This window comes from Hypanus sabinus, chromosome 2 (genome assembly GCF_030144855.1).
Source record: "Hypanus sabinus isolate sHypSab1 chromosome 2, sHypSab1.hap1, whole genome shotgun sequence".
Classification (NCBI taxonomy): domain Eukaryota; kingdom Metazoa; phylum Chordata; class Chondrichthyes; order Myliobatiformes; family Dasyatidae; genus Hypanus; species Hypanus sabinus.
Genome location: NC_082707.1, coordinates 136269720 through 136283906, shown reverse-complemented (window position 1 = coordinate 136283906; position 14187 = coordinate 136269720). Strand labels below are relative to the sequence as shown.

At 40.8% G+C, this 14187-nt stretch overlaps 1 protein-coding gene across 1 annotated transcript in view; it reads left to right on the top strand.

Annotated features, from left to right (window-relative positions):
- Nucleotides 1–14187, top strand: part of ryr3 (ryanodine receptor 3) — a 375337-nt gene that overhangs the window by 193843 nt on the left and 167307 nt on the right. Inside the window, 2 exon segments of the mRNA XM_059955616.1 lie at nucleotides 1026–1299; nucleotides 9331–9445. Coding sequence (XP_059811599.1) covers nucleotides 1026–1299; nucleotides 9331–9445 — 389 coding nt within the window.

Genomic DNA, 14187 nt, shown 5'->3' with positions numbered 1-14187 from the left:
GCAAAGGAGGATGCTTCAGTTTTATAATTCTAAACAGGTACAGTCTATCTTTGATGTATGGAGTAAATTTTAAGTTGCTTTTCATTGGAAGCTCTTCAAAAAGAAAAGCGTGGGAAAAAATGTTCAGTATAGCAGGTGGACATTCTCTCCCGTTGCTGTAACCTTGATTGCTTACCATTGAATTGTGCTTGGTGTAAAATTAAAATTAAAATACCACTTGGCCCAAATGGTACTTGGCCACAGCTGTAATAAGTTCAAGGTAAATATGGTTGCTGCATTTGGTTTTGGATCTGGATACCCTCAAAATATGAAACTACATACGCATATTCAGTAATTTAGAGCATATAGTTGATTCCAGGGTTGGCTTATCTGCTTAAGTCTCTTCGAATACATTTGTAAGTCCCTCTGAAAGTTAAGAGTGGAATTGGATCTGGCTGTCACTTGGTAGTGAAGTCAGCCAGAGAGCAGTTTGCCCCATTGCCCTCCTGCACACTGAATGCAGGATCTTCCAAAATAATGAACGCTGGCAAAATAACATTCAAAGTGACTTTTAAAAATAGATTGAAGTGTTATCTGATCACCGCACGAACAAGGGAATTACTGTTTAATGGATTTAAATAACCAGTTGACATATTTTCGCAGCCTTTTCACCTCTGTGTGACTTTTGCTCTGCTGCCAAGATCCTATCGCATTTAAGTCTCAGTCACTCATCCTCCTACCACACTCTCAGGTCACACCTCTTGTGTATCTACTCTTCAGATTCACGCATCTCAATCTGTAATAGCAGTTTCCACCATCAAACTACATATTTCTTCCCCTAATCCCTTCATTTATTTCTACCTCTTTGTAACTCTGCACAAAATCTCTAGCATTTTACAGCCAAAACTTTGATCGCTCCTTAAATAATAAATTTATTTTATTCCTGTCAAATTATCCACTATTTTTATGTAGCGTCAAGAATATCAATTTAATTAAGTAACTCACCAAGTGTGAATCATTTGTATTCTGAACTTTCTCTGTTTCAGCCAACCTGTCGCAACTAATCTCACGGACTATTACTCATTGGTCTCAAGAATCGTACATTCAGGATGCAGAACTGATTAAAACTATGTTTAGCCTTTTGCGCCGGCAATATGATGCAATTGGTGAGCTCCTGCAAGCGATGCGGAAAGCATATACCATCAGTGCTGCCTCCATACAGGAAACGATCACTCTACTTGTTTCCCTTGGACAAATTCGATCACTCCTTAGTGTTAGAATGGGAAAGCAGGAAGAAACACTAATGATTCGCGGATTAGGGTATGGACCAGTAAGACCTTTTTAAAATGTCTCTGTTATTTTGCTGCTTTCAGCAGGAAATATTTTGTAGAGTCATAAAACACTGTACCAATGAAACTGGCTGTTTGACCCGTCTAGTGCATCCCGAACTATTAATCTGCCAAGCTCCACTGATCTGCATCTGGCCCATAGCCCTCCCATCCATGTACCCTTCAAAATTTCTCTTAAGTGTAAAAATCAAACTTGCATCTACCACTTTCATGCCCGCTATTTCCACACTCTCACTACCTTCTGAGTAAAGAAGTTTCCCCTCATGTTCCCCTTAAACATTTCACCTTTTACCCTTAACCCATGACCTCTAGTTGCACTCTCACCTGTGCTCAATGGAAAAAGCCTGCTTGCATTTAGCCTGTCTATATATCTCATAATTTTGTATAAGTCTATCAAATCTCTCCACATTTTACGCTCCAGAGGTTAAAGTTCGAACCTATTCAAATTTTCCCTATAGCTCAGATCCTCAAGTCCTGGCAACACACTTGCAAATTTTCACTTTCAATTTTATTGATATCTCTCCAGCAGGTGGATGACAAAAACTACACACGGTACTTCAAATTAGTCCTCACCAACGTCTTCTACAACTTCAACATAATATCCCAACTCTTGTATTCAGTACTTTGATTTATGAAGGCCAATGAGCCAAGAGCATTCTTTATGACCCTATCTACCTGAAATTCCACTTTCAAGGAATTATGGATCTCTATTCCCAGATTTCTTGGTTCTACTGCACTCCTCGGTACCCTACCATTCACTGTGTAAGTCCTACGCTGTTTTTTCCTCCCAAAGTGCAACACCACAAACTTGTCTACATTACATTCCATCTGCCATTTTCCAGCCCATTTTTCCACTGGTCCACATCCTGCTGCAAGCTTTGATCATTTTCCTCACTATCCACCACATCTCCAATTTTGGTGTCAACTGCAAATTTGCTGATCCAGTTTACCACTTTATCATCCAGATCATTGATATAAATGACAAACAATTTATGGACCCAACACAGATCCACAAGACCGTAGGTCATAAGACATAGTGGCAGAATTAGGCCATTAGGCCGATGAAGTTTGCCCTGCCATTTCATCATGGCTGATCTATTTTCCCCTCAGCCCCAATCTCCTGCCATCTCCCCACATCCCTTCATACCCCAACTAATCAAGAATGCATCAACCTCTGCCTTAAATATACATACAAACCTGACCTCCTTGGCTGCCTCTGACAAAAAATTCCACAGATTCACCACTCTCTGGCTAAGGAAGTTTCTCCTCATTTCTGTCCTAAAAGGATGCTCCTCTATTCTAAGGATGAGTCCTCTGTTCTTAGACTCTCCCACCATAGGAAACATCTTCTCCACATCCACTCTATCAAGGCCTTTCACCATTCGATAGGTTTCAATGAGGTCACCCCTCATTCTTCTGAATTCCTGTGAATACAGGCCCAGAGCCATCAAACGCTCTTCATATGAAAAAGCTGTTTAATCCTGGAATCATTTTCATAAACCTCCTTTGAACTCTGTCCAGTTTCAGCACTTACTTTCTAAGATAAAGGGCCCAAAATTGTTCACAATACTTCAAGTGAGGCCTCACCAGTGCTTTATAAGTTTCAACATTACATCCTTGCTTTTATATTCTAGTCCACTTGAAATGAATGCTAACGTTGTACTTGCTTTCCTCAACACAGATTCAACCTGTAAATTAATGTTCACAAGCACTCTCAAGTCCCTTTGCTCCTTATTTTTTGTATTTTCTCTTTGTTTAGAAAATGGCCAACCCTTTCATTTTTTCTACCAAAGTGCATGACCATACACTTCCCAACACTATAGACCATCTGCCATTTCTTTGCCCATTCTTCTAATCTGTGTAAGTCCTTCTGTAGCCTCTCTACTTCCCCAGAACTACCTTCCCCTCCACCTATCTTGGTATTGTTTGCAAACTTTGCAACAAAGCCATCAATTCCATCATCTAAATCGTTAACAAAAATGTAAAAGGAATTAGTCCCAATGTAGTCTCTCCAATGACAACACATCCTTTCTGAGATATGGGGCCCAAAACTGTTGACAATGCTCCAAGTGTGGCCTGACTAGAGACGGTAGTAGAGGTGGATACAATAGGGCGTTTTAACAGACTTTTATATAGGTACATGGAGCTGAGAAAAAGAGAGGGCTATACGCTAGGAAAATTCTAGGGAGTTTTTAGAGCAGGTTGCATGGTCGGCACGACATTGTGGGCCGAAGGGCCTGTAATGTGCTGTAGATTCCTATGTTCCTCACTGCTGTATTAGCTCACACCTGTAGACTCTATATTTATCTCTCCAGCAAACACAGATGTAAAACAAAAATCTACTTAAGATCTCCGCCATCTCTTTTGGCTTTGATTACCACTCTGATCTTCCAGAGGATCAATTTTGTCTCTTGCTATCCTTTTGCTCTTAACATAGCTGTAGAAGCCCTTGGGCTTCTCCTTCATCTTGTTTGCCAGAGCAATCTCATGTCTTCTTTAGCCCTCCTGATTTGCTTCTTAAGTGTTCTCTTGCATAGAAACATAGAAAACCTATAGAACAGTACAGGCCCTTTGGCCCACAAAGCTGTGCCGAACATGTCCGTACCTTATAAATTACCTAGGGTTACCCATAGCCCTCTATTTTTCTGAGCTCCATGTACCTGTCGAGGAGTCTCTAAAAAGACCCTATCGTTTCTGCCTTTACCACCATCACTCGCAGCCTATTCCACGCACTCACCACTCTGTGTAAAAAAAACTTACCCCTGACACCTCTGTATCTACTTCCAAGCACTTTAAACCTGTGCCCTCTCTTGCTAGTCACTTCAGCTCTGGGAGAAAGCCTCTGACTATCCACATGATCAATGCCTCTCATTATCTTGTACACCTCTCATCCTCCGTCACTCCCAGGAAAAAAGGCCAAGTTCACTCAACCTATTCTCATAAGGCATACTCCCTAATCCAGGCAACACCCTTGTAAATCTCCTCTGCGTCCTTTCTATGGTTTCCACATCCTTCCTATAGTAAGGTGACCAGAACTGAGCACAGTACTCCAAGTGGGGTCTGACCAGGGTCCTATATAGCTGAAACATTACCTCTCAGCTCCTAAGCTAAATCCCACGATTGATGAAGGCCAATACACTATATGCCTTCTTAACCACAGAGTCAACCTGCGCAGCAGCTTTGAGTGTCCTATGGATCCAGATCCCAAGATCCTTCTGATCCTCCAAACTGCCAAGTCTTACCATTAATATTATATTCTGTCATCATATTTGTCCTACCAAAATGAACCACCTCACACTTATCTGGGTTGAACTCCATCTGCCACTTCTCAGCCAAGTTTTGCATCCTATCAATGTCCCCTGTAATCTCTGACAGCACTCCACACTATCCACAACACCTCCAATCTTTGTGTCATCAGCAAATTTACTAACCCATCCCTCCACTTCCTCATCCAGGTCATTTATAAAAATCACGAAGAGTAGGAGTCCCAGAACAGATCCTTGAGGCACTCCACTGGTGACCAACCTCCATGCAGAGTATGACCCGTCTACAGCCACTCTTTGCTTTCTGTGGGCAAGCCAGTTCTGGATCCACAAAGCAAGGTCCCCTTGGATCCCATGCCTCCTTACCTTCTCAATAAGCCTTGCATGGTGTACCTTGTCAAATGCCTTGCTGAAATCCATATACACCACATCTACTGCTCTTCCTTCATCAATGTGTTTAGTCACATTCTCAAAAAATTCAATCAGGCTCGTAAGGCACGACCTGTCTTTCACAAAGCCATGCTGATTATTCCTAATCATGTTATGCCTCTCCAAATGTTCATAAATACTGCCTCTCAGAATCATCTCCATCAACTTAACAACCACTGAAGTAAGACTCACTGGATTATAATTTCCAGGGCTATCTCTACTCCCTTTTTTGAATAATGGAACAACATACGCAACCCTCCAATCCTCTAGAACCTCTCCCGTCCCCACTGATGCAAAGATCATTGCCAGAGGCTCAGCAATCTCTTCCCTCACCTCCCACAGTAGCCTGGGTACATCTTGTCCAGTCCCGGTGACTTATCCAACTTGATGCTTTCCAAAAGCTCCAGCACATCCTCTTTCTTAATGTCTACATGCTGAAGCTTTTCAGTCCGCTGTAAGTCATCTTTACAATTGCCAAGATCCTTTTCCATAGTGAATACTGAGGCAAAGTACTCATTAAGTACCTCTGCTATTTCCTGTGGTTCCATACACACTTTTCCACTGTCACACTTGATTGGTCCTATTCTCTCATGTCTTATCCTCTTGCTCTTCACATACTTGTAGAATGCCTTGGGTTTTTCCTTAATCCTGCCCACCAAGGCCTTCTCATGGCCCCTTCTGGCTCTCCTGATTTCTCTTTTAAGCTCCTTCCTGCTAGCCTTTCCCTGTCTCATTGGAATGTACCTGTGCAGAATTCCACCCAAATATCCACACAAACATTTGCCACATTTCTTCTGTACATTTCCCTGAGAACATCTGTTCCCAATTTATTCTTCCAAGTTCTTGCCTGATAGCCTAATATTTCCCCTTGCTCCAATTAAATGCTTTCCTAACTTGTCTGTTCTTATCTCTCTCCAATGCTAAGGTAAAGGAGATAGAATTATGATCACTATCTCCAAAATGCTCTCCCACTGAGAAACCTGAAACCTGTCCAGGTTCATTTCCCAATACCAGATCAAGTACAGCCTCTCCTCTTGTAGGCTTATCTACATATTGTGTCAAGAAACCTTCTTGAACACACCAAACAAACTCCACCCCCTCTAAACCCCTTGCTCTAGGGACATGCCAATCAATATTTAGGAAGTTAAACTCTCCCACCACAACAACCCTGTTATTATTACACCTTTCCAGGATCTGTCTCCAGCGCTGCTCCTCGATGTCCCTATTACTATTGGGTGGTATATAAAAAAAACACCCAATAGAGTTATTGACCCCTTCCTGTTCCCAACTTCCACCCACAGAGACTCAGTAGACAATCCCTCCATGTCTTCCTCCTTTTCTGCAGCTGTGATACTATCTCTGATCAACAGTGCTACGCCCCCATCTGTTTTGCCTCCTTCCCTTTCCTTTCTGAAACATCTAAAACCCAGCACTTGAAGTAACCATTCCTGCCCCTGAGCCATCCCAGTCTCTGTAATGGCCACCCCATCATAGCTCCAAGTACTGATCCAAGCTCTAGGCTCATCAGCTTTGTTCACAATACTCCTTGCATTAAAATAGACACATCTCAGACCATCGGTCTGAGCGTGTCCCTTCTCCATCACTTACTTATCCTCCCCCTCGCACTGCCTCCAAGCTTCTCTTATATTTCTCGAGTATCTCATTTGCTTCTTCCTGCCTACATCTGCTATGTACCTGTTTCTTTGTTTAACCCGGGCCTCAATATCTCTCAAAAACCAAGGTTCCTTAGAGCTGTTATCCTTGCCTTTTATTCTGACAGGAACGTATAAACTCTTTAATCTCAAAATTGCATTTGTGAAGGCATCCCACTTACCAAGTATGCCTTTGCCAGAAAACAACCTGTCCCAATCCACAGTTGCCAGATCCTTTTTGATAACCATCCTCCAATTTAGAATTTCAACGCTGAGGATCAGATCTATCCTTCTGCATATTTATCTTGAAAGAAATTGCATTATGATCACTAGATGCAAAGCATTCCCCTACACAACTTCTGTCACCTGCTCTGCCTCATTCCCAAATCGGAGATCTAGTATTGCATTCTCTCTAGTTAATCCATCCTGCTTTATCATGACCAAAACAACAGTACCCAGGAACACTGAGCTGCCAGTCCTGCCCTTCCTGCAACTAAGTCTCACTAATGGCTACAATATCATAATTCCACATGCTGATCCATGCCCTAAGCTCATCTGCCTTTCCTACACTTCTGCTTGTAAATGTTTGTTTTTATTATTATAAGTATGTTCATAATTTTGGTGTAGCTTTAAATTCTGATTTATCTGTTAGAAGAAGTATCAGACTAAAAAGCAGAGTTGTAACTATATGTCAGTCAGGACAAGTCAAAATTCAGAGAGAGATGGTAGTGAGGTGACATGGTCAAAACCCAATTTGTGATTTGGCCTTTGTCTAAGTTATGAGGGCACCATAGCTAACCTTTGTTAATGAGCATCATCTCTGAGCAGACAGTTACTCCCGGCCTGCATAATTCAAGATTCCATGCTGAGGATGCATAACTTTGAAGGCTGAGTAGAATTCTGGCTCTGACTGGGCAGAGCTTGTTTGTCCAATGGTCTGTGAATATTTACTGTCAGGACTCAGTTAGCCTAACTTCAATGGTTGGGAAAGTGTTGGAGACTATTATTAAGGATGAGGTTTCAGGGTATTTGGAGACTAGTAATAAACTAAGTCAAGGTCAGCTTGGTCTCTGGAAAGGGAAATCCGTTAGAGTTCTCCGAGGAAGTAACAAGCAGGGCAGTCAAAGGAAATTACTTGGATTTTCAGAAGGTATTTGATAAGGTGCCACACATGAGGCTGCTTAACAAGATGAAATGCTATGGCATTACAGGCAAGATACTGGCATGGATAGAGGAATGGCTGACAGGCATGAGGTAGTGAATTGGAATAAAGGGGGCTTTTTTGGTTAGCTGTCAGTGACTAGTGGTGTATCTCAGGAGTCAGTGTTGAGACCACTACTTTTCACATTGTCTGTTATTGATTTGGATGATGGAATTGATGGCTTCGCAGCAAAGTTTGCAGATGATATGAAGATAGGTGGAGGGGTAGGTACTGCTGAGGAAGCAATGCTTAGACAAATTGGAAGAATGGGCAAAAAGGTGCCAGATGGAATACAGTGTTGGAAAATGTATGATAATGTATTTTGGTAAAAAGAACAATAGTGCGGACTATTATCTAAATGAGAAGAAGGTTCAAACATCAGACATGCAGAGGGACTTGGGAATCCTCGTGCCAGACTCCCAGAAGGTTAATTTACAGGTTGAATCGGTGGTAAAGAAGGCAAATGCAATGTTGGCATTTATTTCAAGGGAAATAGAATATAAAAGCAAGGAGATAATACTGAGCCTTTATAAGACACTAGTCAGGCCACACTTGGAGTATTGCCAATAGTTTTACATAGAACATAGAAAATCTACAGCACATTACAGGCGCTTCGACCCACAGTGTTGTGCTGACCATGTAACCTACTCTCAAATCTGCCTAGAATTACCCAACTGCATAGCCCTCTATTTTTCCAAGCTCTTTGGCGCCCCGTATGTCAGAAAGGGTGTTGTCATTGGAGAGAGTCCAGAGAAGGTTCATGAGGATGATTCCAGGAATGAAGGGGTTAACATAGGAATGTTTGGCAGCTTTGGGCTAATACTTTCTGGAATTTAGAAGAATGCCTGGGGGTGGGGGGGTGGAATCTCTTTGAAACCTACCGAATGTTGAAAGGACTAGAAAGGGTGGATGTGGAGAGAATGTTTCCTATAGTGGGCATATCCAGAACTAGAGGGCACAGCCTCAAAATTGAGGGGCACCCTTTTAGAATGGAGGTAAGAAGGATTTTATTTTAGCCAAAGAGTAGTGAATCTGTGAAATGTTCTGCCACAGACTGTGGTGGAGGCCAAGACTGTGGGTATACTTAAGGCAGAAGTTGATCATTTCCTGATCAGTCAGGGCATCAAAGGATATGGTGAGAAGGCAGGTATATGGGGTCGAATAGGATTTGGGATCAGCCATGATTGAATGGGGGAGCAGACTCGATGGCTGAATGGCCTAATTCTGCTCCTATGTCTTATGGAGTGACACTTTATTAATGGTTAATTGGTGAAGGTGACAGAAGACAGTCCATGTTGAGGAAGTGGACTCAGCGAAAAGCTAATATCTTCAGGGAGAAAGTGAGAAAAATTGTTTCAACAAATAAATTGGAATCAGCATTAGCAGGTCATACTCTGGGTAAATGATATTTAAATTGTGTTCTCCTGTGCTAATATCCGATGGGTTGTGTTCTTCAGGGACATCATCAACAATAAGGTGTTCTATCAGCATCCAAACCTGATGCGAGTGCTGGGGATGCACGAGACCGTAATGGACATCATGGTGAGCGTGCTTGGAGGAAACAAATCACAGGTAATTTGGTGGAGAGAAGTGAACTAAGTATCCCCAGGTGGGATTTGCTTTAAAATTTAAATACCTGTCTAAGTTTTCATTATTGATCTTCTATTAATCCAATATGAATTGTGCAATTGCTTTTCATTGCCATACAATGTATTGTAAATCTTTGCTCCTTGGAGTCGTGCCCAGTACTTCTGGCCCATTAACTATTGCCAAGAACTTCTCAGGTCCCTTCGCCACAGACTATTGTCAATGATTCTCTTCCTCTGTCCAGGAAACTGGGATTGAATCCTCTCTTCCATTTGTCTGAATCTATAAACAACTTACTGGCCTTGTGCAAAATTGTAAACAAGGTTCACCTTTTATTTATTTTCTTACAACAAAGAATGGAGCCATTCAGCCCAATGAGCCGATGCCAGCTTTCAGAACAAATTTGTCAGTCTCATGTCCTCATGTATTTCTCTCCTAATCTCTCTCACTGCCCATCAACTCCACCTTAATTTAAAGTTCAAGGTAAATTTATTATCAAAGTTCATATATATCACCATATACAATCCTGAGATGCAATTTCTTGCAGATAATCACACTAAATTCAAGAAACACAATAGAGTCACTGACAGAACACACCCAAAAGGACAGGCAACAACAAAAAATAACTACAAACTGTACAAATACACAAAGAAAGAGAAAAAAAGAAATAATAATATTAATAAATTAACAATAAATAATGGGAACATGAGATGAAGAGTCCTAGAAAGTGAGTCCATTGTTTGTGGGAACATTTCAATGATGAGGCTAGCAAAGTTGAGTGAAATTATCCCCTCTGGTTCAAGACCCTGATAGTTGAGGGGTACTAGCGGTTCCTGAACCTGGTGGTGTGGTTTCTACAGCTCCTGTACCATCTTCTTGATAGCAGTAACAAGAAGAGAGCGTGGTGTAGATGGTGAGTGTCCTTGATGGTAGATACTGCTTTCCTGAAACAGTGATCAGTCAATATACTCTCCACCACACATATATTAAAGTTTGTCAAAGTTCTCGATGACATGCCAAATCTTCACAAACTTCTCAGAAGGCAGAGGTGCTACTGTGCTTTCTTCATAATGGCACTCGCATGCAGGGCCCAGGACAGATTCTCTGAATTAATAACACCCAGGAATTTGAAGCTGCTGACTCTCTCCATTTGAAACTAGCAGTAATTTACAGTAATCAATTAAGTTACTAGCCCTGACATCTTTGGAATGTGTAAGAAAACTAGGGCATTCAGGGAATCCAGTGCTGTCAGTGAAAGAATATGCAAATTCCATATAGACATCATGAGAGGGCAGGATGGAGCCTGGGTCACTGAAGTGGTGGGACAGCAGAACTTTCTGCTGCACTACTGTACTGCCCTTGTCCCTGCTCCTTGTAACCCTGCATAAACGATTGGAAATTTTCAAACTATTGAAGAATGTTTAAGATCTTTCAAAAGATGGATGACATGTGAATGAATAGGCATTTCCAGTTGGGCTTCTGCATGCCTCAGAACTATATACTAGATACTTGTGTGACATCTGTCAGTGTTTTAGAGAGTAGAGACAGCTCATGAAGGCAGACATCCATATGCCTTCACCATCCTATCCACCCTTGTTTCCACTTATAGAGAATTATGTACTTGATTCCTATGATCTCCTTATTCATCAACACTCTTTCGGTCCCTACCCTCTATTGTATTGGTCCTAGTCTTAACTGACTTACCAAGTATATCACCTTGTATTTGTTATGAATTACTTCCACCTGCTAGTGCTCTGCTCAACTTCTGACAATATCCTGCTGTGGCCTTAGACAACCATCCCTACTATAAACACCACTATCAATATTTGTGTCATTTGCAAACTTATATTTATACATTCACACTCAAGTCATCAATATATATCAGAAGCTAGATTAATTATACTGAAGTGATCAAAGTACTTGAGCATTATTGAAGGTGTATTCATTCAGGCATGTGAACATTGTTCTATGGCTTTCCTGACATGCTGTATAAACTGTAGAAAGGCCAAATTCCCACCGAGTATCAAGCTTCTGGCTTGCTCTAGTCATAGTGGATACAATATTTATGTGGCTAATCCACTAACTTTTCTGTTCACTGGTAACTCCAGGACTGTAACGTTGCGAGACTTGGCAATGGTAATGCGGTCAAATAATAAAGGAGGTGTTAAGACCCATTCTGCTGGTGATAGTTATTTCCTGGCACTTGTATTGGTGGTTATTACACTCTTGCCAGTCTGTTTTTAAATCTTACCTGGATCTTGCTGCTGTTTGCATTGGTTGTATTATAACATAAGGTTCAAGTCTAGCAAATCCTTTCAGATTTCTGTTCAGCGTTCCCATGCTATCCGCTACAATTTCTAACTGTCAGTAAGATGAGCTTGCTTAAATAACAAGGTCTGGCAGAAACAGAGGAGGTAATTAGATTGACTCATGAAACTAAGTGGGTACATTTTAATTATGTTAAAGGAAATAGTGTCTGCGAACCTAAGTTCAAATCCCAGCTTCAGCAAAAGTTTGCAATTAACTAATCATATGAAAAAAAAGTTAATTAAATGGAAGAGAAGAGAAACTTACAATAAGCCTCTGCCAATTTGTATTTTCAGCTTTACACTTGTGTAAAATCAAAATCTACTACTTTGAGAGAGAGGACTTCCAACACCATTGAAGTTCACCTTTAAAATGTTTGTGCAAAAGATCATCTTAAAGCTGTTTTCAGGACAATTCATTTTCTCTCCTTAAATTAGAAAACTGGCAGTTGGTACTTCTGAGAAGAATCTCCCTCTGAAATAGATATTCTAAACCAAAGTCAAAATTTTACAACTATTTTTCTTCTAATTTGTTTTTGTGATAAAGGTGGATTTAGTAATGAAGACTGACTCATTTCTAAATCCACCTTCATCCACAAGCAAGGTGGATTTCAAATGTATACAAATCCTCAATCAAAATAATAGAGTTCTGATGAAAGCTCATCAACTTTAAGAATTAACTGTGTTTCTCTCTGCACAAGAGCAAACCTAAACTGCATGAGTGTTTCTTGCATTCCATTACATAATAACTGTGGCACCAGGAGTAGGCCATTCAGATCATCAAGCTTGTTCAGATTCAGATTAAGTTTATTGTCATTTATAAACCACAAATACAATGCAGTTAAAAACTGAGACAACATTCTCCGGAATGATATCACGAAAAAGCACAAAACAGAGCACACAAGAAAAACCACATAATGTTTGGTAATCCCCAATCCAGAGTCCGGAGAGGCTGCTGCGTATCGATATCGCGCTACCGTCTTAGCACGTTCCCCGGAAAGGAACTACAAACCCATCAGACAAACCTAAAGCTACAAGACCTACACAAAACCACATAGATTACATATAGTTAACATATAGTTTCAACAGTGCAGACGATACCATAATTGATAAAAGACTAACTGACAAAGACCACATAATTATAACACATGCTTTGCACTGTTGAAACTAATACCATAATCTGGTAAAGAGCAGTCCATGGCACGATTTAAAAGAAAGTCTCAAAGTCCCGACAGCCCATCATCTCACGCAGATGGTAGAAGGAAGAAAAAACTCTTCCTGTCATGAACCTCCAGCGCCACAGCCTGCTGATACAGCACTTTGGGAGCTCCAACCACAGCCAACTCCGAGTCTGTCCGAAAACTTTGAGCCTCTGACCAGCCCTCCAACACCGAGCACCATCTCTGCCGAGCGCTATGACCCCGGCACGGGGGCACCGGCCGCCAAGCAACAGGCAAAGCCAAGGATTCGGGGCCTTCCTCCCAGAGATTTTTCGATTGCACAGTAGCAGCGGCAGTGAAACAAGCATTTCAAAAGTTTCACCAGGTGTTCCTCCGTGCTTCACACGTCCGCCTCCATCAAATCAGGATTGTACATGGCATCCTACTTGACAGATAACAGATATTCATCCTGGAGTGGCCACTGCGTCTCACCGCCATCTTGGCTGGCTTGTTCTGCCATTCAATAAGATTTAATGTTCTTCAAGTCCACTTTCCTGATAAACCTTGATTCCCTTGCTAATTAGAGCTTACCTACCTCAGCCTTAAATATACACAAAGACTGTACATGTAACTGGTAAGGAATTTCAAAGACTCGATCCTCATCCCAGTTGCAAGAATTCTTAAATCAGGCATCTTTCTATACATTATGCTGTTCACTTATACATGACTTACTGTGTAGAGGTATGGGGAAATACATGCAAAACCAATACAAACTCAATTTTTCTACTCCAGAAGAAAGCCATACGAATTGTAAATAAGACAAGTTATTATGAGCCAACCAATCCACTATTTATTCAACTAATTACTTTAAAATTCAAAGATTTCGTAGATTTTTAAATAATACAAATTATGTATAAAGTAAAAAATGGACAGTTCCCACAAAGTATCCAAAGGTTGTTTAAAATGAGAGAAAGTCAACATGGTTTGAGAGGTACATGTATATTTCAAAAACAAAGGATAAGAACAAATGTAAAAAATCATTGTATTTCAGTCAGAGGGGTGAATCTATGGAACAGATGTAGTGAGAATTTAAAAACATGCACCACATTTAACAAGTTTAAAAAATTATTTAAAATTAATTTAAAGAACAAATATAAAATACATGATTTAAAATAAATGGGAGTAAAGTAAATAAATGATACTTGGAATTGGATTTTGTGTTAAAAGATTATGACGTTTTTTGTTTTGATGTGATGATCGA